Source organism: Panthera pardus, unplaced genomic scaffold (genome assembly GCF_024362965.1).
Source record: "Panthera pardus isolate Hobbes unplaced genomic scaffold, ASM2436296v1 HiC_scaffold_19, whole genome shotgun sequence".
Taxonomy (NCBI): domain Eukaryota; kingdom Metazoa; phylum Chordata; class Mammalia; order Carnivora; family Felidae; genus Panthera; species Panthera pardus.
Genome location: NW_026526754.1, coordinates 7,280,677 through 7,305,767, shown reverse-complemented (window position 1 = coordinate 7,305,767; position 25,091 = coordinate 7,280,677). Strand labels below are relative to the sequence as shown.

General features: G+C 43.0%; 3 protein-coding genes across 16 annotated transcripts in view; 1 reads left to right on the top strand and 2 right to left on the bottom strand.

The window, feature by feature from the left end:
* The window catches only part of LRRC36 (leucine rich repeat containing 36), a 57,963-nt gene extending 57,524 nt beyond the window's left edge, over nucleotides 1-439 (bottom strand). For all 8 annotated transcript variants that reach the window (XM_019455622.2, XM_019455615.2, XM_019455617.2 and 5 more), the window contains exon 1: nucleotides 340-439. In XM_019455622.2, coding sequence (XP_019311167.2) covers nucleotides 340-409 — 70 coding nt within the window. In that variant the 5' untranslated portion in view covers nucleotides 410-439. The remainder of the gene's footprint in view (nucleotides 1-339) is intronic.
* KCTD19 (potassium channel tetramerization domain containing 19) overlaps nucleotides 348-25,091 on the top strand; it is a 31,517-nt gene continuing 6,773 nt past the window's right edge. For 2 of the 6 annotated variants that reach the window (XR_008423534.1, XM_053906533.1), the window contains exons 1-7: nucleotides 349-570; nucleotides 5,389-5,685; nucleotides 18,350-18,500; nucleotides 19,295-19,486; nucleotides 20,689-20,820; nucleotides 23,211-23,421; nucleotides 24,572-24,732. Coding sequence is in view for 5 of the 6 variants with exons in the window: in XM_053906533.1 (XP_053762508.1) it covers nucleotides 568-570; nucleotides 5,389-5,685; nucleotides 18,350-18,500; nucleotides 19,295-19,486; nucleotides 20,689-20,820; nucleotides 23,211-23,421; nucleotides 24,572-24,732 (1,147 nt within the window). In the remaining variant the exon portion in view is untranslated. Of the gene's footprint in view, nucleotides 571-5,388; nucleotides 5,686-12,809; nucleotides 12,950-18,349; nucleotides 18,501-19,294; nucleotides 19,487-20,688; nucleotides 20,821-23,210; nucleotides 23,422-24,571; nucleotides 24,733-25,091 lie in introns of those variants that run through there. The other 4 variants (XM_053906532.1, XM_019455602.2, XM_019455605.2 and 1 more) reach the window with 4 other exon arrangements.
* Nucleotides 6,478-25,091, bottom strand: part of PLEKHG4 (pleckstrin homology and RhoGEF domain containing G4) — a 36,034-nt gene continuing 17,420 nt past the window's right edge. For both annotated transcript variants that reach the window (XM_019455598.2, XM_053906531.1), the window contains one exon: nucleotides 6,478-7,002. In XM_019455598.2, the coding sequence (XP_019311143.1) occupies nucleotides 6,985-7,002 (18 nt within the window). In that variant the 3' untranslated portion in view covers nucleotides 6,478-6,984. The remainder of the gene's footprint in view (nucleotides 7,003-25,091) is intronic.

Genomic DNA, 25,091 nt, shown 5'->3' with positions numbered 1-25,091 from the left:
CCCCTCTTGGGGCTCCGTTTTCTTCCGCTAGTTCAGATTCTGTCCAGTTTTGTGTTCCTGGCCTCAGTGTCCCGTTAATCTAGTTTCTCCTTCTCCACTTCAGACTCCATTCCTCTCCTTCAATTTCTCGCCCTCCTCCCCAGACTCAGGTTATTTACTTCCTTCACCTCTACCTTAGTGTAACTCTTTTGCCTTAGTAACCTCTCCTCCGCCTCAGGGACCGCTCCTTCGCCACCCTTCTCCCGCGTCCACTTCAGGTTTCCCAGCTTCCACCTCAGTTTTCTCCCCTCAGCCTCAGACCCCAAACTCCCGGCACAAGCCCTCCCAGCCTGGCCCTACCGGGCTGCTCCAGGGTCAGCGCCCCCAGGCGGCGGACGCCTTCCTCGTCCAGATCCCACTGCTCCGCCATCCCTGCCCGCCTCTCACCTGTCTCCGCCCGCGAGACAGGCTGGCTCGCGCCAGGCCCCGCCCCCTACCAGGCCCCGCCCCCCGCGCGAGCGGCCGACCTCCTCCGGGCCGTTATTGCCTAGGTCACGCGCCTGCCCGCCAGCCTCAGGAGTCCCGACTATGGTATGGAGCCATCCCTGGCGGGGGCGCCAAAAACAATAAAGCAGATAGGGTGGCGTTGCGGTCGAGGATTAGAGCTTTGGGGTTAGGGATGTAGCTCTGGGACGTGGGGTAGGTTATGGCCCCAGCTTTGTAGGATGTGGGGGCTGGCTCTGAGGAACTGGAAGAATGCTCCTGTTTTGAGGGATGAAGTGTTCTGCTCTGAGGATTTGGGGAACTTCAGGTCTGAGGGGTTGGTGGTGTGCCTCTTGGAGAGGTGAAGGTCTTCATATCTCAGTGCTTGGAGCTGTTGACACTGAGGCCAGGCAGTGACGGCCGTGTGAATGAAGCGGTGTCCAGATCTGAAGGATTGGGGTAGGGAGTGGGAGGCAGCTCTCTGAGGCATGATAGGGAGGGAGCCCCAGATCCGAACCGTTGGGGAATTTGGCTGTGGGGAGTTGAAGTCCTGTCTTTAGATCATGGGCTAGTTCTAGCTCTAGAAATTGATTTGGAAGGCGCTTCTTTGGGAAATAGGGATCAGTGTGGAAAAGAGATACTCTTTGGAATGGGGTAGAGATGATTATGCTAGGGCTACCCCATTTCCTGTAGTCAGTCTGACAAGAAGCCTTTTGCCCTTCAAGTACTACAGATCCTCAAGCTTGCCTATGACCGAGGGCTCTTCCCAGACTGGGATAGTTCTAACAAACTCCTGTGCAGTCTTTGGGAAGAAAACTCTAGAAAGAACAGCCATACCCTTAACTCCTACCTTCACTTCAGCGAGCACCTCTTGAGAGCTCACCTGTGGATGGGACATATATGTGTAAGAAGGAGGCAAGCTCTTGAGCCAATACACTCTTGTCAAAGCCTTTTTTTAATTTAATTTTTTTTAATCTACATCCAAATTAGCATATAGTGCAACAGTGATTTCAGGAGTAGATTCCTTAATGCCCCTTACCCAATTAGCCCATCCCCCCTTCCACAACCCCTAAGCCTATCCTTTTTTTTTTTTTTTAATTTTTTAAAATATTTATTTATTTTTGAGAGACAGAGACAGAATGCGAGTGGGTTGCGGGCAGAGAGAGAGGGAGACACAGATTCCAAAGCAGGCTCCAGGCTCCGAGCTGTCAGCACAAAGCCTGACACGGAGCTCAAACCCACAAACCAGGAGATCATGACCTGAGCCAAAGTCGGACGCCACCCAAGCGCCCCTGTCAAACCCTATCCTTAATAACAAAAGAGGAGAACAGAACTGTGACTCAGCTTCAAGGAGCTAGTGGGTTTTCTCTGGCAGCCCAAATCCATACACTAGGAGCACTTACACTGAGCTCTCAACCAGCTAGTCACCTTTAAGGACAACAGAAAGTAAAATCAAGAGTCCTTGCATATTTATGCTTTCTGGTCTAGGTGGGGACCTTAGTTACCATCAGTTTGTCATGTTCAGTCTTAGCCATGTTTAGGAAGACCAGGGCTCAAAAGCCTAGATTAGCTCATTAGATGGGCTTTTCTTCCTCTGGTTCTGTGAATCATGGCACCATTAAAAAATTTGTAATCTTTCTCATGGCCCCTTTAACTCTTCTAGCCTCAAATATGGCATATATAATTGTTCTTCTTTATATATGAATATTTAGACCAGGCTTATTATAAAAGAACTCCACCCCCTTCTTTGTTGCATGCATTTATTTGCCTTCCTCAACTATTAAAATAGGAGATGCAGGTTTTGTTGGGCTTTTCCTTTCTTAAACAACCACCTCTTTAACACTTTTTCCCCCCACCATTTTAATGCAAATTTTGAAACATTTAGATAAGTTGAAAGAACTATATACTCACCACCTAGATTCTATAGTTAACATTTTGCTGTGTATGTTTTATCACATGTCCATGTATTTATCCCTTTATCAATCCACATTGATTTTTGATGCATTTCAAAATGTTGTAATATCAGTACATTGCACCCCACTTGCTTCAGCATGCATAATTTTTACCTAGAATTCAAAATTGTTTTATGGTTCTTTTATTATTTTTATGTACTATTTGCCACCTTTTAAATTTTGTTTACAAGAGTAGTGCTCCTTGAGTGTTTATTTTAAAATCTGAAACAGATGATGTGTATGTTTGATGATTTGTATGTTTATATGTTCTACTTTTCTATAGTGTTGATAAGCTAGGCCATCTTAAGGCAAAATAGACAATTCACTTACGAATAGATAACCTTGAACTTTTAACAATGAGCTGAAGAAGGTTAATGATCTTTGCTGTCTTTCTGTATATTAAAAGGAAACCACAGCATTCAGCTATCCTGTTATGGCCTCAATAATGTGATGTCTCTGCAGGTATGACCCCAAGAGAGCTCTGCATACGCTCAGTGGGGTGGGGAGTGCCTTCCTCATAATTCTCTTTTTTAAATGGCTTTATTAACATATAATTCCCATACTACAATTTACCATTTTAAAGTTTACAGTCCAGTGGGTTTTAGTATATTTACAGAGTTGTGCAAGTAGTACCACAATCAATTTTACAACATTTTCATTATCTGAGAAGGAAATTCCATACCTGTTACTAGTCACTGCCCATTTCCCCCACAACCTCTCCAACCCTGAGCCACCACTAATCTACTCTCTACAAATTTGCCTATTCTGCACATTACACATAGATGGAATCATGTAATATGTGGTCTTTTGTTGCTGGCCTTCTTTTACTTAGCATAACATTTCAAGGTTTCATCTGAGTTGTAGCACATATCGGTACTTCCTTTTTATTGACAAATAATATTCCATTGTATGGATACACTACATTTTGTTTATTCATTCATCAGTTGATTGACATTGGGTTGTTTCTACTGTTTGTTATGAATAATGCTTCTATGAACATTTGTCTGTAAGTTTTTGTGTAGACCTAGGTTTTCATTTTTCTTGAGTTTATACCTAGAAGTGGAATTGCTGGGCCATATAGTAACTATGTATTTAACATTTTGAGGAACCACTGAACTGTTTTCCAGAGCAGCTGCACCATTTTACACTCCCACCAGCAGTGTAAAGGAGTTCCGATTTCTCCAGTCCTTGTCAACACTTGTTGTTACCTATCACTTTGATTCAGGTCCTCCTACTGGGTGGTGAAGTGGTATCTCACTGCAAGTTTTGATTTGCATACCCCTGATACCTACTGATGTTAAGTATCATTTCATGTGCTATTGACATTTGTGTATCTACTTTGGAGAAATGTCTTTTTAGAGTTTTTACCCGCCTCCCTTTAAATTTGCTTGTTCATCTTATTTCTATTATTGAATTGTAAGAGTTCTTTTTTTTAAAAAAAAAATGTTTATTTTTGAGAGAGGGATAAAGAGCAAGAGCGGTGGGGGATGGGGAATAGTGTGGAGGGGGGAGCAAGCGTAGGGAGACAGAGGATCCGAAGTAGGCTCCAGGTTCTGAACTGTCAGCACAGAGCCCAACACGGGCCTTGAACTCACAAACCATGAGATATGACCTGAGCCAAAGGTGGAATGCTTAACTGCTTAACTGACTGAGCCACCCAGGCACTCGAGTTGTAAGAGTTTTTTATGTAGTCTAAATACAAGTTCTTTATTAGATATGTGATTTGTGAATATTTTGATCTATCATATGGGTTGTCTTTTTACTTTCTTGATGGTGTCCTTTGAAGCACAAACATTTTTAATTTTGATGGACTTTTATTTATTTCACTTGTCATTTTGTATCTTATCTAAGAAGCATTGCCTAATTCAAGATTATAAAGATTTTGTGTTTCCTTCTAAAGGTTTTATATTTTTAGCTCTTATTTTTTAGGTTTGGTCCACTTAGTATTAATTTTTGTGTATGGTGTGAGGTAGGGTTTTTAGCTTGGTTGGTTTTCTTTTTGCATGTGGATGTCCAATTGTCCTAGCATCATTTTTTGAAAAGGTATTCTTTACCCATTGAATTGCTTGACTCCCTTATCAAATTCATAACCATATGTTTCCTTACACTAATAGCACACTATCTTGATTACTATACCTTTTTAGTTAGTTTTGAAAGTGGGAAGTATGAATCATCAAATTTCGTTCTCCTTTTTCAAGATTTTTTTTTTTTTTTTTTACTATTCTGCGTCCTTTGTATTTCCATATGGATTTTAACATCAGCTTGTCAATTTTTGCAGAAAAAAGGCAGCTGTAATTTTTATACGGATTGTGTTCAATCTATAGATCAATTTGGAGGGTATTGCAGTCTTAGCAGTATTAAGTCTTCTGATTCATAAATATGAGATGTTTTTCCATTTACTTAGGTCTTTAAATTTTTTTTTTTCAACAGGGGCGCCTGGGTGGCTCAGTTGGTTGAGCGTCTGGCTTTGGCTCAGGTCATGATCTCACAGTTTGTGTGTTCCAGCCCCACATCGGGCTCTGTGCTGACAGCTTGGAGCCTGCTTCAAATTCTGTGTCTCCCTCTCTCTCTGCTCCTCCCCTGCTCATGCTGTCTCTCTCCTTCAAAAATAAATAAAAACATTAAAAAAATTTAAAAAAATTTTTTCAACAGTGTTTTGAACTTTTCAGAGTACAAGTATTACACTTCTTTTGTAAATGTATTCCTAAATATTTTGTTTTTTTGATACATTGTTTTCTTAATCTCATTTTTGGATTGTTCATTGCTAGTATATAAAAATACAATTGATGATATATTGATCTATACCCTTCACCCTGTTGAGTTCATTTCTCATAATTTTCTAGTGAATTCCTTAGGATTTTCTATATGCAAGATCACATCATCTACAAATAGAGATAGTTTTACTTCTTCCATTTCAGTATGGATGCTTTTTGTTTCTTTTTCTTGCATAGCTCTGTTTTCATTCTCCCTTTAGGAGGAGCCTGGCATGCCTCATGAATCAGCAGAGGATTTGTTTCATTTCAACGTTGGGGGCTGGCATTTCTCAGTTCCCAGAAGTAAACTTGCTCAGTTCCCAGACTCCTTGCTGTGGAAAGAGGCTTCAGCCTTGACTTCTTTGGAAAGCCAGAGGCTATTCATCGACAGAGATGGTTCCACATTTAGGCACGTGCACTATTACCTCTACACCTCCAAACTCTCCTTCTCCAGTTGTGCTGAACTGAACTTACTCTATGAGCAAGCACTGGGTTTGCAGCTGATGCCTTTGCTGCAGGTAAGATACTCTTGTCTTCCAGGAGTGATCAGTAACATAGGCCTTATAGCACTAAATGTTGTGTCCTTTCAAATACTGGTTTCTGGGATGACCCTCTTAATGGGGAAGTGTGATGAGTGAGTTAAAGTAATAAATAATACACTGGAAATGCATGTCCTGAATAAAGGCTTTCATCCTGACTCTGCCTTATCTATACCAGTACCCACCACAGACCCAGGATAGGACTTAACCAACTGCTGAGAGGGTGCCCTTGACTTTTGAAAATCCTATTTTAACATTCTTCTTGAATCTTAACTTTCCTCCTAACTACAGAAACCACTTCTGTGGCTTCTCTTAAGTAGTTTATTCTTAGTTTTTGGACAATGATTTTTTTTTAACTAGAAAAGCTAAATATTATGGCTAGAAAGGACCATTGGCCATGCTCCATATTAATTCCACTGTCTGGACAAAGTGTTGTTTACTCCATCTCCACAAGCACTGAGCCAGCAAGTCACAGTTCAGCTTAGGGTACTACCAACTGTGCCTCCCCAACACATCTTAGAAGAAAATTGAAATAGTGCATGTTTGGGTCATATAGGAATAAGAACATTTCATACTGTGTGTTTTTATAGATATTCCTAAGTAATTTAATGTTTTTTTCATAAGTTACTATGTATTTGGAAATCAAAACCCTTCACATACTCCAATGCAAGTTGATGGTAGTATTCTTTTCATTTATTTTTTAAAGTTTATTTATTTATTTTGAGAGAGAGAAAGAGAGAGAGCAAGCAGGGCTGGGGCAGAGAAAGAGGGAGAGTCTCAAGGGAGATGTGGGGCTCGATTCTATGAAACCATGAGATCATGACCTGAACTGAATCGTGCTTAATCGACTGAACCACCCAGGCACCCCTTCTTTTTATTTGTTTAAAGCTACCCACCTGAAACAAAATTTTTTTCAACTACCCCTGGAGTGGAGTGCTAGAATTGCTTACAAGTGGCTTCAAAATTACTTAAATGGCCTCACATGTCAGGATTACTGATGACTTTATGCCAAGGCACCATTTTGTGAGGAAAAGAAGGGAATCATTTGTTCATTGCAGAAAATCAAAGAGATCAAAGCAATTTTTGAACCATTTTAAAGAACACAAGCCTATTCTACAAACAGTTTATAAAGCCCTTTAAGTCCTTTCCTGTTCTCACTTCCCATTGAAACAACATCTATCTGGGAAGCAACTTCAGAATGGGATGTAGCAACTTAGAGGGCAATGAGCTGGTCCAGTTCCCAAGTTCCAAGTTGTGTGAGCAGAAGTATTTGAAGAATCATGTGGATCTACCTCCCTAAAAGATATAATAAAACAAGTGCTTATGTTTTGGAAATAGTGTTTTCAAAGAAGTAAACATTTAGGCTGGGCTAACTGAAGTGATGTTTATTCTTTGAAGAAGAGTATAAATACAGCTGAAGAATCAATGGCCATCTCAAGCAAATCAATAGTCTCACACATTTCCATCACTTTCCCCATTGCTAAGGCCTGCCCATATATTCAGGTTCTTTCATAAATGTACAGATGCTTTGCTTGGAGAAAATGGAATTTTCTAGTTATTAGTCTAAAGACTTTCCTCAGGCAGCCCAATTTAATTCATTCAGCCAGTATTTACTGAAAACATTTTGGGTACCAGAAATTATTCCTGTGGGCTTTAAGAAAAACATGGTATGAACCAATAAAAATAAGATGTCACAAGTAATTTTAAACTTTCAGTAGCCATATTTAAAAAATTAAAAAGTGACACTAAATTTAATAATATATCTTATTTAACTCAATATATTTAAAATACTATCATTTCAACATGTAATAAGTATTTTAAAACTGATATATTTTACATTTTTTGTACTAAATCTTCAAAATCTGATGTGTTTTATACTTATAATACATCTCAGATTCAGATGATTGCATTTCAAGTACTCAGTAGTCACATGTGGCTAATGGCTATCATATTAGCACATATCTAAACTGTTCTTAAGTGTTGGCACTCCTCACTGTAGCATCCCTCAGGTTTAACTCCTAGTAAAAAAAATGGGACTCTGCCACCTGCTAACTAATGGCTAAAGTAACTAAAGTTACTACACACTCAGCAGATCACATATCGTACTCAGAATTTTCTGTTACACAGTAGGCTTTTTTTGGAAAGCCATGTAGAAGAGCAAACCATCAGAATGAGATGGGAAGCTTCTGGAGTACAGACACCTTGTCTCACACTGCTGCTATACTCTCTACCACTCCTTATCCCCCCACATTTCCACTCTTTCTCTTTCCCACCCCTCCTTCACCTGCCCACTCTACCTCCTTTCAGTCTGTAGCTTTGGCCTCCAAAGGACACACTCAGTATCTATTACACTCAGAATCTATCTACACTTGATTCCAAGTGTAACATTTATTGTGTATTGAGCACCAATCAAGGGCCAAGCACTGGAGATACAGGAATGAACCATATAGCCATACAATGTCAGGTAGAGGTAAATACTATGAAGAATAGAGCAGTGCTTCATGTATAATAGTGAAAGAAGAGGGCATTTCTGTATTGTAGGACTTCTTGAGGTTTCAGAATGTGCTTATGTGATTTTCTTTTTGTGCGTGTAGTTTTTATTCTGTCAGTCACTGCCCTTGTAGTATTGGAGCTTAGTTGAAAGAATAAAACATTTATATCTAACCTGCTTGTTTTTAAATGTACAAATGTGTAGTATGTGGAAAGGAGATAGCAAGTGACTGAGACCAAGGAAGCTACTCCTTTAGAAAGAGTGGTAAGGGTGGGCCTCAATGACAAGGCAACATTTGAGCAAAACCTGCAGGAGAAATAAGTCATGCTGATGTCTGAGTTAAGAGCTTCCAGGCATAAGGAAAGGCACATAAAAACACCCTGAGGTTAGAGTGCCTTGAAAGAGGCAATCTCAGAGGCTGGTACAATGAAAGGTAGAAGATCGAAGGTAGATAGATGGTGAGGTCAGAGGAAGCCAGGGGGCAGATCTTACAGAGTCTTATAGGCCACATTAAAGATATAAGATCTATTCCAAATGTTATAGGTAGCTTTGGGAGATACTTAAAGAAGTAAACTGATCAGATTTAAGTTTTAAAAGATTACTGGACCTTGGGTTAAGCAATGGTTTCTCAGGTTCAACACCAAAAGCACAAGCAACCAAAGAAAAAATATAGATAAATTGGACTTCATCAAAGTTAAAAACTTTTGTGCTTCAAAGGACACCATCAAGAAAGTGAAAAAGACAACCCACAGAATGAAACAAAAAATTTGCAAATCACATATCTGATAAGGGACCTGTAACCAGAATATATAAAGCACTCTTACAACTAAACAATAAAAAGACAATCATATTTTAAAATGTGTAAAGGATTTGAGTAGACATTTCTCCAAAGAATATATACAAATGGGGAATAAGCACATGAAAAAATGTTTAACATAGTTAGCCATCAGGGAAATGCAAATGCAAACCATAATGAGATATCACTTCACACCACTAAGATGGCTAACATCAAAAAGACATGCTAAGGGTGCCTAGGGGGCTCAGTTGGTTAAGCCTCCCTCTTGATCTCGGCTCAAGTCATGATCTCACCGTCCTGAGATGGAGCCCAGTGTGCACTGACAGTGCCAAACCTGCTTGGGATTCTCTCTCTCCCTATCTGCCCCTCTCCCTCCCTCCCTCTCTCTCTCTCAAAAGAGATTAGTAAATAAGAGAGAGAGAGAGAGAGAGGCAATAACAGGTGTTGGCAAGGATGTGGAGAAATCGGAACCTTCATACACTGCTAATGGGAATGTAAATTTGTACAGTTTCTTTGGAAAACAGTCTGACAGTTTCTAAAAAAGTTAAAGAGTTATGATGTGACCCAGTTAATTCCCCTTCTAGGTATATACCCAAGAAAAATTAAAACTTATGTTCACACAAAAACTTGTAGACAAATGTTCATAGCAGCATTACTCATAGTAGTCAAAGAGTAGAAACATTCCTTATATTCATCAGCTGATGAATAGGCAAACAAAATGTATATCCATCCATACAAATGAATATTATTTGTCAATAAAAAGAGATGAAGTGAAGTGTCTGGGTGGTTCAGTCATTTGAGCATCCGACTTTGGCTCAGGTCATGATCCTGCAGTTCAAGAGTTCGAGCCCCACATCGCACTGTGTGCCAACAGCTCAGGGCCTGGAGCCTTCTGGATTCTGTGTCTCCCTCTCTTTCTGCCCCTCCCCTGCTCACACTCTGTCTCTGTCTCTCTCTCAAAAATAAACATTAAGGGGCGCCTGGGTGGCGCAGTCGGTTAAGCGTCCGACTTCAGCCAGGTCACGATCTCACGGTCCGTGAGTTCGAGCCCCGCGTCAGGCTCTGGGCTGATGGCTCGGAGCCTGGAGCCTGTTTCCGATTCTGTGTCTCCCTCTCTCTCTGCCCCTCCCCCGTTCATGCTCTGTCTCTCTCTGTCCCAAAAATAAATAAAAAACGTTGAAAAAAAATTTTTTTAAATAAAAATAAAATAAAATAAAAAATAAACATTAAAAAAAATTTTTTAAACGTTTTTTTATTTATTTTTGAGACAGGGAGAGACAGAGCATGAACAGGGGAGGGTCAGAGAGAGGGAGACACAGAATCCAAAACAGGCTCCAGGCTCTGAGCTGTCAGCACAGAGCCCTACGCGGGGCTCAAACTCACGGACCGCGAGATCATGACCTGAGCCGAAGTCGGCCGCTTAACCGACTGAGCCACCCAGGCGCCCCCTAAAAAAATTTTTAAGGAATGAAGTACTGATACATGTAACAACAAGGATAAACTTTGAAACATTATGCTAAGTTAAAGAAGCCAGGCTCAAATATATTGTATGATTCCATTTATATAAAATGTACATAATAGGTAAAGTTATAGAGACAGAAAGTAGATTAGCTGTTGCCTAGCACTAAGGTAGAGGGTGGGAAGGCTAGGGTGGGCAGGATTGGCAATGACTGCTAATGGGTGCAGAGTTAACTTTTTAGGATGTTGAAATAGATTGTGGTGATGATTGCACAATTCTGTGAACACATTAAAAACCATTGAACTGTACAATTTAAATTGGAGATTTTATCATTCATATTATATATGTGAATACATTTTACATTAAATATATTTCAATAACACTATTTAAAAAATCATTGACTTCTGTCCTGATATTAGACGAATCATCAAACTATAGCCCATAGACGAAATTCAGCCCACTACCTTTTTATACAACCTGTTAGCTAGGACTGATTTTTACATTTTTTAGATGGTTGAAAAACCAAAAGAAAAATATTTTGTGGCACATAAAAATTATATGAAACTCAAACTTCAGTGTCCATTAAGTTTTTTCTTTAATTTTATTTATTTTTGAAGGAGAGAGAGACAGAGCATGAGCAGGGGCAGAGAGAGAGGGAGATAGAATCCAAAGCAGGTTGTAGGCTCTGAGCTGTCAGCACAAAGCCAGATGTGAGGCTCGAACTCCCGAGCAGTGAAATCATGACCTAAGCTGAAGTCAGACGCCCAACTGACAGAGCCACCCAGGCACCCCTGTGTCCATTAAGTTTTACTGGAACACAGCCATGCTCATTTGTTTATGTATTATTTATAGCTGCTCTTGAGCTACATACAATACAGAGTTGAATAGTGGCAACAGGGACCATATTCTCAAAGCCTAAAATATTTGCTCTCTGCCCTTTTACAGAAAAAAATTTGCCGACCCCTGGCCAATGAAGAGTGGGACACAGGAAGAAGCAGGAAGACCAGTTAGTTAGGAGGTTCCTATAGCATCCAGATAAAAGATAGTGGTAGTTTGGCCTAAGGTGGTAAAAGAAGTGTTCAAATTCTGGATGTATCTTGATAAAACTGACAGTTTGCTAATGAATCGTTGGTAGAATGAGAAAGAATAGATAATTCTTTGGTATACTGAGCAGTAAGGTGAATGGTGGATTCCAAAGAATGTGCAGGTTTAGGGGGAGAAATCAGGAGTTAGGATTTGAATGTGTTAAGTTTGAGAGGCAAGAAAAGGGTATTTATTAAACATCCAAGTGGTCATGGTGAGAAGGCAGCTCAATTGTATAAGTTTTGGAATTCATGGGAGCAATCTGATCTAGAGGTATAAATCTGGGAGTCGTCAAAGCTGGTATGTAAATCTATTAGCCTGGATGTTCACAGAGGAAGTACAGAGTAGCTATTCCAGGTCTGTACATTAACATTATAGTGCTTCCTAGAACTTTCTCTGTAATTTGGGGAGTCCCCTTTGCCTAAATGTAAACTGCTTCAAGCCTCTCACAAGCTATCAGCCTGGTTGAGAGTCATAGCTGCTACTGCAGTGTGAAATTTCTCTTCAGGGTCACTCACAAGAGTTCAAAGTTCTTGGCAGACTGTCGATTCCTTTACTTGCCCCCTTGAACCCCACTGAGGACTTAGTATGATAGTACATGCTACTTGTGTTTCCTTTTCCATCACCATCTGGCGACTTCTACGCTTGGAAACTTAAATTATTCTTCCTATAAGCATTCTACTACCAGCAAGCAACCCAAATACACCTGCATTTCTTGTGTTCAAGGGAGCCAGAGAGTTTTTATGTTGATCACACAAATGATGCTTTCAAGAAAACAGACAAGGGACAGTCTCACAGTTTCTATTACTCATGATGTTAAGACAGATTACCACTGTGGTCTTGGAAAGGAAGATTACATAAACAGTAGATATTCATCCCAACAGTGTAGCTTGTCTGTAGATATGGGTAAGTGGACAACCCTGGACCTGGCAACTGCTTGCCTTGACTCATAGCCTAACACATACCCAAACCTATGTTCTTGTGTGGGCACTCACACACACACTTTGAAATCCAGCCATGTCCCTAAGTACCCCCAGCACCACCTCTCCACACCTTTTTACTTGGTGTTCCTTCTTCCTAGAATTCTTCCCCTTTAAGATTTACCCTAAATGTGGTCCAAGGGAAGTCTAGCCTGACACTTCCAGGCGGAGTTTTTGTCTCTCTGCTCTCAGAGTTAATTCCTGTCACCTATCAATGTTAATTCTGTTTGGATCAAGTATTCATAGGTCTTTCTCCCTCACTGGCCTGTATTCTTTTCATGTTTGCATTTCTAGTATCTCATAGTACCCAACCTGTAACAGGTGTTTAACAAACATCCACTGAGAGAACATTGAATGATGCACCCAAGATGACCTATGAAGGCTAAATCTACTTCTGCAGGGTCAGGGCACTGGAACTGGCAGTGGAGGGACAGGTTTGAGATGCTGATAGTTGTGTCATATTTGACTTCCTTGGCTGATTGCTGTTCTGCATATCCTTTTGTTCTACTAACCTTGCTTCCCTTGAGCTGCAGATTGATGCTGGCCTTCCTTGTTTTTACAAGACAGTTGCAAGCCCCCACTCCCCCACCCCCAGATCCCTCCAACAGCCCACATCAGAGCTTAAGGCATCTCTAAGCACTGGTTGTACTTGGAAAACCTCCATTAAGTCCCAGAGTTCTTCCAGTAGTGCATTTGTCAGCCATCTTTTGGCAGCTGTACATATACACATACACACTTGCCCCATGCCATTAGTCTTACGTTGCTTCTGATTGACAAATTTTTTCACTACTATCTAGACCAAAAGTGACATTAATTATCCCTGTGCTAGTAATTAGCCATTTGAATTTATATCTATATTTCCCTAAAGAAACCCTCCCTTTAGTAACTTTCTAGGTCATAGCATATGAATAGTAAAAGTCATAGAAGTAATATTCAGGCAGATAGAAGTAGAATTGAAGTCCACAGAAGACTAGTCAAATACTCTGTGACAATTTCAGTCAACAAACCCAAAGAACACTAGGAAGCTAGGCTCTCTGAAATTCTCTTCACTCATTCATTAGTTCATTCATTCCATGAAAATGTATTGAGATTCCTCAGGCACTGTTGTTGTGGGTGCTGCAAATAAAGCAGAGAACAAACCAGGCAAGATCATCATGGTATTGGAGGTTTTATCTACTAGGGGAGACTAGCAGATGTTAAATAAGTAGGTGTTATTGAGAACAATAAAGCAGAGTGAGGGGTTTAGGGAATGTGTTCTTTGGGTTCCTATAGCACCTAAATGGCTTCCCAGAAGAAGGCCTTGTGTTTCTAGAAGCCAGAGCAAGGACTGGCTGAGAGAATTTAGAAGACAACCCAGTTGGGGCACCTGGGTGGCTCAGTTGGTTGAGCGTCTGACTTTGGCTCAGGTCATGATCTTGTCGTCTGTGGGTTTGAGCCCCACCTTGGGCTCTGTGCTGACAGCTCACAGCCTGGAGCCTGCTTTGGATTCTGTGTCTCCCTCTCTCTCTGCACCTCCCCTGCTTGCACTCCATCTCTCTCTCAAAAAAAAAAAAAAAAAAAAAGAGAAGACAACCTAGTTAAGGCTCCTGGGCCTAGTGCATGCAGCACGACTTGACTGGCAGGAATTATGATCTCTTAGGATTTATTTGTATGTTTTTCTTTTTAAGATTTTTCAAACATACCTTTCTTGGAGAGAATGGTACAGCTCACACTTCACATTTACAGAAATGGCAAGAAATGGAGATTTCACGTCTACAAAATAGGTCATTCTCCCCTCAGCTAATACATCTCTCAAGCTAGTTGGACTATCAGTACTGACCCACCCCACAGGATATACCTGGGTACCAAACAGCACTTCCAAAAAGGGCATCTAGGCCCAGAACAATAGGTTGTTCTCCCAGACAGGGATTTCCCTCCCCCAATAGGTCCCTTCCACAATGGCCAATACAGAGTTGATCAAAGGCACTGTTGTTTCCTCCACTGGGACAGAATTTCAGGATTTGAATCTGCAAGTGAAACACAAATGGCAAATTCAAGTTCTGATGCTGTCAGCTTAGTATGGGTTTTGAATGGTCCACTGTCACTTGCAGGCTCTCCCTAGTTTTACTCTTTTTTCTTGCTACTTCACCCAGCATCTTTTGATCCATCACCAATCAGACTGAAGTTGAGACTCTTCTTCCTGTCATCCTGTCTCCTTCTTCTCCTTCATCCTTGTCCCTCTCCCCCTTAGATCTTCCCTCTGGACTCTAGGTCCCAAGTTGGAATCACTGTCTTCACTGCCCTCTGAACTCTCTGAGCACTGCCCATTGTAATCCTATGTTAGCTTTTCCTGTGGTTTTGGATATTCAACATCTTTGGATGCTCAGTTTTTGTGAATGTAGTCTGCTTCTCTGCCAGCTCATTTTGGGGTCCCTCATGTCTCATTTTGCTTTTCTTTCCAGAGGACTCAGCCTTCTAGCTCTCCATTTATGTGAATTCTTTCATTTAATGCAGCAGTTAAGCACTTACTACACATCGGGTTCTAGACTAGAAGCTGGGATGCATCAAGTCAGTCCTTCCTCCCAAAGCCTGAAAGAACAGGCCTGAAATCAAGCCACAGAGACCCAGATGGAGAAGTTCAGAAGGGTCTATGGGAACAAAGGAGGATGACCTGCTCTAGCTAGGGGAGGATGCAGGCTTTTCAGGCAGTGAAGGGAGGAGAGAAGTGTTCTGGGAAGAGGAAATGGTATATATAAAATTGAGAAGTCATTACAGAACATGGTGTGTCTTTGGAGTGTTGTGGAGTTGAGTATCACTGATGATGGAGTGCAGACAGAATGGTAGAAGATGAAGCTGGAAAGGTAGTTTGGGATCTGACCATTAAGAGGAAGGAAATTAGGGGCACCTGGGTGTTTCAGTCAAGCATCTGACTTTGGCTCAGGTCATGATCTTGTGGTTTGTGGGTTTGAGCCCTGTATTAGGCTCTGCGCTGACAGTGCAGAGTCTGCTTGGGATTCTCTCTCTCCTCCTCTGTCTCTCTGTCCTTCCCCCACTTGCACTCTCTCTCTTCAAAATAAATAAATAAACTTAAAAAAAGGAAATTAACATTATATTATTTCCTTTAATCCTTACAACATCTTCCAGATTTTACTATCTCGACTTTGCCTATGAGGAGCCTGAGGCTTCTAGATGTTAAGTGACAGATGGGAGGCAGGTGGTCAAGAGCAGTGGTTAAGAGCACGGACTCTAGAATCCTGGGTTCCATTTGTAGCATTTCCTCTTACTTGGGGCACTGAGTACTCATTCTCTTCTTGGGTCTTGTTTCCCATTTGCTAAAAGGGAATGATAATAGTAAAACCTACTTTGTGTGTGTAAGGGGGGCATTAGGAGAATTCAGTTTTAAAATGCCTGGGTAGGGGTGCCTGACTGGATCAGTTAGTAGAGTGTGAGACTCTTGATCTTGGGGGTGTGAGTTCAAACCCCACATTGGATGTAGAGATTACTTAAAAGATAAAATCTTAAAAAAAAAAAAAAAAAGTGCCTGCTGTTAAGTGACCAAGCAAGATTCAAACCCCAGTCTGTCTGAGTTCAAGGCTCCATGCTTGTTGTGTATATCCTGCTGCCTCCAATGATTGTGAAGGACCTCGCATGCAATGCTAAAAGGAATTTGGATGCCCCATAGGTAGTGGGGAGCACCGAAGTTTTTTAAGATGGAGACTGGTTTGGACTCATTGGCATGTTCGAAAGATACACTGTATGGAAAGGACCTGGGGATGAGAGGACCAGGACTGGGGAAAGGGAGAGGAGGAAGAGGGTGGAGCAGAAAGCAGGGGATGGAGTCACAGGGCTTGCTGACTGACTGAGTGGATAGTGTGACTATCAGTCAAGTTACAGTTCCTGCTTTAAATCCTTCAATGGCTTCACTTAACCAGGGGATATATGAAACTCCTCAGCTCAGCTTACAGAGATGTTCACTCTCTGGCTCTTGTTTACTGCTCTAGACTCATCTCCCTCACTTCCTCAACCTCCATACACCTTAAAGCTACAATCAAGGCACAGAGGCAGGTGACTTAGTGTATATCTCTACCTATCATCTTCCCACCCTGTCCTGTCCCTCCTGTGCAGTCACTGTTTTCTTTGTCCCTTTTCTCAGTACAAATACTACATTATATACTATAATAATATAATTTATTATTATTATCATCATCATCGTTATCATCTCATTTTAACTCAATAATCCTGCTCACTCACTTTTGCAGAAACTGTTCCAGTCTGTCACCTTCCTAGAACCTCAGTTTTATTTCTTTGCCCGAGGCCAACTACTCCCTCATACAGAAATCCATCTCTCACCAGTTTCCCTCCTCAGGATAGCTGACAGCTTCACATAGAAGCTAAAGTTGTGTGCAATCCTGAGCAAAAAGGGACAAAAAGCCTATATTTTCTTCCAGTGCTGTGGAAAGAAATCCTAGGTTCCTGGAGCTCCTGAAACTTCAAAAACAATGCTGGCTCTTATCCCAGTATATGTAAATTGTTGGTTTTCTTGTCTTTTCTCATCTTTCCCTCAAACTGAGAGCTCCTTGAGTCCAGGCACAGTATCTGTGGCCCTGGTGATACACAAGCATTTCTTAAATGAATGAATGACAGACTCTCTTCTGGTGTCACACACACACTATTCTTCTCTTCCATTACTCAGTGCTCCCAGGAAAGCACTTCCCACAACCCCGACATTTTCCAATCCTTCCACAAGTCCACCAGCCACCTAAAGTGAGGAAGAATTCTCCCACTTCTCGTCTCCTTTCAGAGTTTAAGCAGTTATGTGGGTGCACTTTATAGGTATGGCCACCAGAGGGCCCTCTCAAAGCTTGGGATTCCTATGACCAGCTTCACCAGAGTTTCATCTGGTAGTTTAGATTAGAAGCAGGTTCTTTTATTAGTATCATACTGAATCTAAGGTGTTCTGTTAATTTTGAGGCTCTTAGAGAAAAAAGTTGTCACATGATGCCTTTCAAAGACAACTTTTCCAGCTATCTCTAGTATTTGATGGGAAAATACTATTTTCTTCTAGAGTAGGTACATGAAAAATGGGCTTGATGTTATGATAAGCTGCCCCCTGTACAGGACTCTTGAAGGAAAATGGGTCCTTGAGTGAAGGGCGGCATGAGCCCACCCTCTGCTCTGAGCTTCATCCCTGCCTATCTGGGGTGCTCCACTCGAGCCTCAGCCCACCCTGGTCACCTGCTCCTTCAGGTACAGAAGCTCTGGATGTGAAAGACTACTTGAGCAAGTCACAAATCCTTTAACTTCAACTGTCTCATCAGTAAAATGGGAATGCAGACATTTACCACATCTATCTCACAGAGCTATGTCAGGGTAAATGAGCAAATGCATGTGAAAGTGCTTTGAAAAATGTGGTACCCTGTGCTACCTCCAATTCCCTGCTTAGATCACGTTCCAGGATTAGGATGAACACAAACAATAAGCAGGTCACAGCAACTCTAACAGTTCAAAAGGGTTTTTAAACTGTTGAGGGGAAATGATAGAAAATCTCAAGCTTTTAATGATTAAATATAAATTACTCTTTAGCTTATGTAAGATAACTTTCTATCAATCAGCATAAAATTATAACCCAAAAAGATTGTTTAAAAAAAATAAGAGAAATAGTCCCTGAAATTTTGAATATTAGCATGTCATCTTATAGACCTAAATTTTTATATTTATGTATGATTGACTAAATTTATTTCAAAACACTTTATCAAAGTAAAACACATACTATCTTTCCTGGTACTTTGCCCTAGAACTGGTAGACAGTTACATGATTTAGAATTTTCAAGGTAGTAATTTTCTGTATCTAACAGACTCTAGATAATCTGAAGGAAGGGAAACACCACCTACGTGTACGGCCTGCAGACATACCTGTTGCTGAGAGAGCATCTTTGAACTACTGGCGAACGTGGAAGTGTATCAGCAAACCCTCAGAGTTTCCTATAAAAAGCCCAGCCTTCACAGGTATACCCACAGGCTGACCCATCCTATAGCCCACACCAGCCTTCCTTCTCCTCATCCTAACAGAAGTGGCTTCCATCCGGAGAATACTCTGATTTTTGAACTAGGTCTGGATGATTTTTTACCTCTCTGTCATCTCCTTTGATCTTGTACCTTGCCACACTCCTTCTTCAAGGCTGCTTACCCTCTGGAACTAAACATCCTCTTCCACGTTCATTTCTCTGCATAGTGGTTTTACTTGGGCAAGGCTGGGCTGCATTCTGCCCCCTCCTAGTAGTCAGAGAACTCCACTAACCTTTCAAGTCAGCTCTAACCACCACACAAGGAATGTCCCCAAATGATCACTGTCTGATGCATGCCTTGCAGTATAGATTGGCCTCTCTGGGACATGAGAACAGCCATTCACGACTGCTGATGGGTCTTGAGCTTCCAAGAGAGTCAAAAGCATTTATTTTGGCTGTGGGTCACGATAGTTGGTTTGATCAATTAGAACTAGACAGGTAACAAGTATGAACTTAATGACGTTGGGTACATAAGCCAAAATGTTACAACATACCTACTGCCCTTCAGTATAGAAAAAATAGATTTCTGTCTTTCTCCCCACCACACTCCTGCATTTGACATTAGAGTTACATCCAGAGACAGAGACAGACAGGAAAGAGAGAGAGAGAGAGAAAGGAGGCACCTGGCAGGGACCATCTCTGGGGTGATCTCTCCATCTCCCTCTGGGACCCCTGGGTCAGTGAGAGCCCTAACCTCTGAGAGGTGGTGATGCCCCTCTGCACATTCTCTTCCAGGCCTCCATGATAAGGCACCTTTGGGACTCATGGATACACCATTGTTAGACACAGAAGAGGAAGTGCACTACTGCTTTCTGCCCCTAGACCTAGTGGCCAAGTATCCAAGCCTGGTGACTGAAGACAATCTGCTGTGGCTGGCTGAAACTGTGGCCCTAATCGAGTGCGAGTGCAGTGAATTCCGCTTCATTGGTGATTGCTCTATCCTGGGGGTGGAGGGCTGATAGGTAGGGCCTATCCACCCCTCCCTATCCCACACACCCTGGCGGCTTAGCTTGGTGCTTAAGGCCTCAGGAGCTTCCCTGGGTTGAGGAGGTGAAGGCATGACAGAGCCTTCTGGAAGGCTAGCAGATTCTCAGCATTAGACTCCCACAAGCCTCAGGGCTATATTATTCCCTGTTCATTTGGGGATGGCCTGGGTGTAAAGGGGCACTGGAAACTACCTGCAGTGATCAGAGGCCACAGGAGTTGGTGTGAAGGGCAAGGCCCTGAGCTGGGCTCCAAAGTCAGCTACTCTCTAGCTTGCCTTTATGTATCCACCTGGCCTCCTGGCCTCAGTTCCTCTCACCATAAAATGAGGAAATAGGGTTTCCTATTCCTATTCCTTTGTTTCAAAGAATGGTCCCTACCTGCTCTCATTTCCACTAAAACCAGAATAAAAGGGAAGGAGAGTAGTCAAATTATTGTAAAATTACTTGAACTAGTGGCCTAAGGAGGGATGAAATCTTCAACCCTGGACAGAGCAAGCCTCCCTCCCCCCACCACCCTAGGACAAGGTCTGGTTAGGGTGTGAACTGAATGAGCTTTCTGATTCCAAGATGCTACTGCTGCCTAGATGAATAGGACAGGAAACACCCAAGTTGTACTGGGGCCCAAATGCCTGGAACCCCAGCCATTCCTACTTACAGTCACCTGGAAAGTTGCCTGTGATGTGCTTCTGAATCTCCAAGTTGATTCACACAGGACGTTAGTGTTGGCTCCATCTCTGCCTCCCACACTGCAATCCAGGCAGGGACAAACTGCAAGTGCCACCTGCCAGCCCAGGCACAGCTGGGCCTTTCCTCTGTAAGCAGCAAGACAACCCCCCCTTTTGGAATGACCTGCTCTTGGGTCAAGACTCACAGGGTAAGTCTCAAGGCCAGTATGCTCACCTGGGAGCTCCAGGCCAGGCCAAGGGAGGCCACACCCATGGACTCAGACACAGGAAAACAAAGTAATTTGGGGTCTTTCACCTTGAAACCACAGACTCAAAGCCTATCTAACCAGGTATGTTTAGAAGTTGTTTCAGAACAAGGAGGGCGTAGGATATGTTGCAGTACCACAAACCTGCCCAAACCTGGACCTACAGTTAAATCAGAAATAATCTTATCTCATGTTTCCCTTTGCTTTTCAAGTGAATTTTCTACGCTCACAGAAGATTTTACTACCAGATAATTTCTCCAACATAGATGTGTTAGAAGCAGAAGTAGAAATTCTGGAAATCCCTGAGCTCACTGAAGCTGTAAGGTTGTACCGGATGAACATGGGTATGTCACCAGAGGAACCTTGCCCTGCCCTTGACATTCTGGGGCAGTTGAGGCTTGAGCTGTTAAAGCCAAGAACAGACATCTCCCCTCCCACAACCACTTTGGGCTTTGGGTGGTGGTGGGAGAAGCGGGTGTTTTGGCTGACTTAGAATCTGAGAAGAACAATTTCAGCCTGAAACCTTGTACACCCTGTCTGCTCAGCCTTCCCATTGAGCTGCACGTAGGTCAGCCCAGCCTGGGTGGGGAAACCAGGCCTGAATGTCCTAGGGAGGGAGGTTGGGCCCAAGGGCAAGCTTCCCAAGGGTAGGGGAGGTTTGTTCTGCTTGGGGAAGTGGGGAGCAACTTGCAGCGTCTGACTGCCTCTGCCGTCCTTCCTCTTCCAGGCATAGCTGGAGGGCGTGGGAAACTCTCAAGCAAATTCTCTATTAGTGCTCCAGTTATCTTACCCATCCCCAAATTCCCTTGTTTCCCTAGTTCAAATCCTCTGGCTGTTGTGCCTGTCTCTGCCTGCTCCCGACACTTTTTTTTTTTTTAAACAGTCTTGAGGTCTTTTATTTTTTTTTTTATATTTATCATGCCATGAATTCATGGGGAATGAGTTCCAGCAGCTCAGGCTCCTTTCCACTGGCTCTCACAAAGTGTGCTTTTCTGGGTGGGGCAGGCTGGCACTTCAGTTGAACCCAAGTACTTTCTCCTTGGCTTCCTTCTTTTTCTGACCATTTTCCTTCACATGCTATCTTGGCTCTTTGAGTGCTTAATATGCTCAATATGTACATTAATTCTCTTAGCAAGAATCTTGCCCTTGTTTGTTTACAACAATGCCAATAGCATGTTGGGTAACATTGTAGACTCTTCCAGTTTTGCCATGGTAACATTTATGGTGTATTCCTTTTTGAATGTGCCCATTCCCTTATGTCCACAATATCACCTTTCTTGTGGATTCGCATGTGTGTTGCCAAAGGAACAACTCCATGTTTTCTAAAAGGCCTAGAAAACATATAGCAAGTTCCTCTCCTCTCTCCCTTTGTGTTGGTCATCTTGGCGAATTACTGGAAGATGGCGGTTCCAGCCCAAAAGGACTGCTCCTAACACTTCTTGACCTGGTCCAATCCAGGCCTTTATGCTCCCAGCTCTACCTCATTCTGGTTTCATCCTCATGTTTTTATTTGCCTTCCACCATCCCATTTCCCAAATCCTGCATATCTGTGGAAGCTACTGTGCATGCTGCAGGGAGCTAGCTGTGTTGCAGTGTGGCCTCAGCTGGCATTCTGAGAACATATAAACTGTCTTGCACATGTGAAGTTTGGTCTGTGCATCGAATAAGGTCTTTCCCTGTGATTAGGCCTAACTTTCCCAGCCTCTTCCCCAGGCAAAAATGGGACTAGTGGCATCCTGAAGCAGGTCTCAGGAGCCTGTTCCAGGGTCTACAATCCACTTAAGAGGGCTGAGTTCAAATCCCTCCTTCAAGGGCTTCTATTTCTCAGAGAACATGGGTCATTGAGAGATGAGTAGAGTGGTGTCTGTTCCACAAGAGCTATGTGAAGATGGCGGGAAAGCATGTTTGCAGACAGGCTCTGTAAATCATGCAGCAGCCCCCAAATACAAAGTGTGGTTTTGTCTTTTGAAAAGCACCATAACTAAGGGAAACGGCTCTAGTAGCTTTGGAGATGGACAAGCTGCCCTCAAATCCCAGCTCTGCCCCACCTAGCTTTACAGTTTGGGGCAAGGTACTTAATTAGCCTCTCAGGATAGTTTCCTCCTCTGTGATAAGGATGGCATGACCCCTCTTGTACGATCCATGAAAATCACCCAGCAGCTTGCCTGCTGGCCCACTGTTGCCACTGGGACAGGATTTTATAGACTGTGCATTGTACCCACTTCAGGAGAACAAGGTCCTGCCTGTGAGCTAGCAATCCCAATACCCAATCTAAAAGTAATACCACATAGTTTGTCTGTAGGAGAAATTCTGCCCAGGAGTGATAGGGGCTGTGAGTCTGAGAAGCCTGTAATGCATATCAGGTTCTGTGCTATGGGGTCGCCTTCCCCATAGATGATTAATTAGAGCAGAACTTGGAACAAAGGAAGATTCCTGCAGAGGATGGGGCCAAATGGCTGCTGTACTGAAATTTCTGAAATTCAAATGTTAATGATTCAGCAAATTAATCCCCCGCCCAACCCTACCTCCCAACAAATAGCTTTGGCCTCTAAACCTATGTATCCTAAAATTATACAGATTTTGAGAAGAATCAGATTTGGCTATGCAAGGAAATAAGCTTCCTCTAAGTTTCTTTAGTACTAATTCAAGGCAGGAGTAGGAAGCAAGACCCAAAGCTTCCAATACAATTATGACTGTGAGGAGTCTAGGAGTCACCCCCTTCTCGCCGGCACAGGTGGCTGTTCCCGGACCTCCTGTTCTCCCCTGAGCCCTGGGAAAGGGGGCCGTGCAGCAGGCCTGGAGTCTATGAAGCCGTTGTACACGATGGCCCTGGGTCTGCTTGTCAAGTACCCAGACTCCGCACTGGGACAGCTCCGCATCGAAAGCACGCTGGATGGAAGTAGACTGTACATCACAGGGAATGGGGTTCTCTTTCAGCACGTCAAGTAAGGCCCTCCTCAGTGAATAGCTCAGTTCCACTCAGGCTGGTCTCTGCCTTTCTCCAGAAACCAACCTGGGGCCCCGCCCATGAGCCAGAGGAAAGTAGTGTCCTTGGAGGCAAACCCATCATTTTAGCTACTCCCACTACCACCACTAAACCCAGGCCTTAGAGGAGAGCACAGGTTCCAAAGGTATAAGGGTTCCCAAGGTTCAAAGGCTTCAGACTGTTTCATATTTCTGTTTTCTGCAATCCACTGCTGTTTTCAGCCCTGTACTAGGGCTGAGATGACCAGGTCACGGTCACAACCCTCAGGATGCTAGATATTTCCCCTGCCATGCAGACCTTCCTACAAAGGCCCTCCCTGAAACCCTTGGGAGTCTTGCTAGATACACAGAAATGCCAGAACTGGGGGTGAGCTCCAGAAGCGAAGTAAGGCAGGCTTCCCAAAAGAGGTGATACCTGGTCTGTGTCTCAGGGAATAAGCTTAAAGTGTCCCCATTAGTGCAGAAGCATGGATTCTAATCCTGTTTTATAGAAAAGTAAACTGATGTTTGGAGTGGAGCAATTAACTCTCTTAGGGTCACAAAATATACTGGTACCAAAACTAAATGTGCAAGTAGGTTTTCCTGAGCCCCTGGGGAGGTTAGCCAACTCTGGGCCCTTTGGGCCTTTGTGGCCCACACCATCCATCTCTCCCAGAGATGTCCCATCCCTGATGTCACAAATGCCTTTGGAGGCAGGGACTGATATTCAGACCCCCAGCCTCTTTCCTGGGCACAAACAGTATTAGTAATTTTAGGCTGCCACACAGTCACTGTGATGTCATGGGAAGACACTTAGGGGGGGCAGAATGGAAGTGGGTGGTCCCTGGCCTGGCTTCTGAAACTTCAGGCAGACCTAGAAGCTTACAGTTAGTTGATTTAGAGGGCTTTTCTGAAGTAGGTCAAGCTCAGCTCCAAGATGGTGAGTCTGTGTGTCCAAGCTCATTCTCCTATAAGACATCACCAGATTTCTGGTTAAATCAAGGAAATGAGGTTAGTAGCCACAGGTTTCAGCCGGTGTTAAGGACAAGACATTCTATGCATGAAAAGTTAGCAAGCTCCCTAGGTGTGCAGTGCTTGAGGCTCTCTCTAACAGGCCTTTCCTCTGGGCAGGAACTGGCTAGGGACTTGTCGACTGCCCCTGACTGAGACTATTTCCGAGGTGTACGAGCTCTGTGCCTTCCTGGACAAAAGGGATATCACCTATGAGCCAATGAAAGTAGCCCTGAAGACTCATCTGGAGCCGAAGAGTCTGGCACCCGTGGATGTGCTCAGTAAATGAGGAAGCTTCTTTATTTGAATTTAGCATCAGAGGAGGGCTTGGGTATCAAAAAGGAAAGTTGAGGCTGGCCAGGGCCAGGAATTGTAGATGGAAGAGGAGAGGAAATCCAACATTTGTAGGTTTTCCTAGAGGGAAATTTTCCTGTTAAGGTACCCCTCCTCACCTCAAGCCCATGAGTAGCCTCAAGTAGTACAGACTGACCTCAGTAGGGGGCCACATGGGTCTTTGAGAGCTGACATGCTGTGCTCATTTGATCCTCATAACCTCCTGGGAAGAACAGTCCCTGGGTCCATTTAACAGATAAGCCTCAAATTACTCAGTGAGCTAGTGATCAAGCTGGAGTTTGAATCT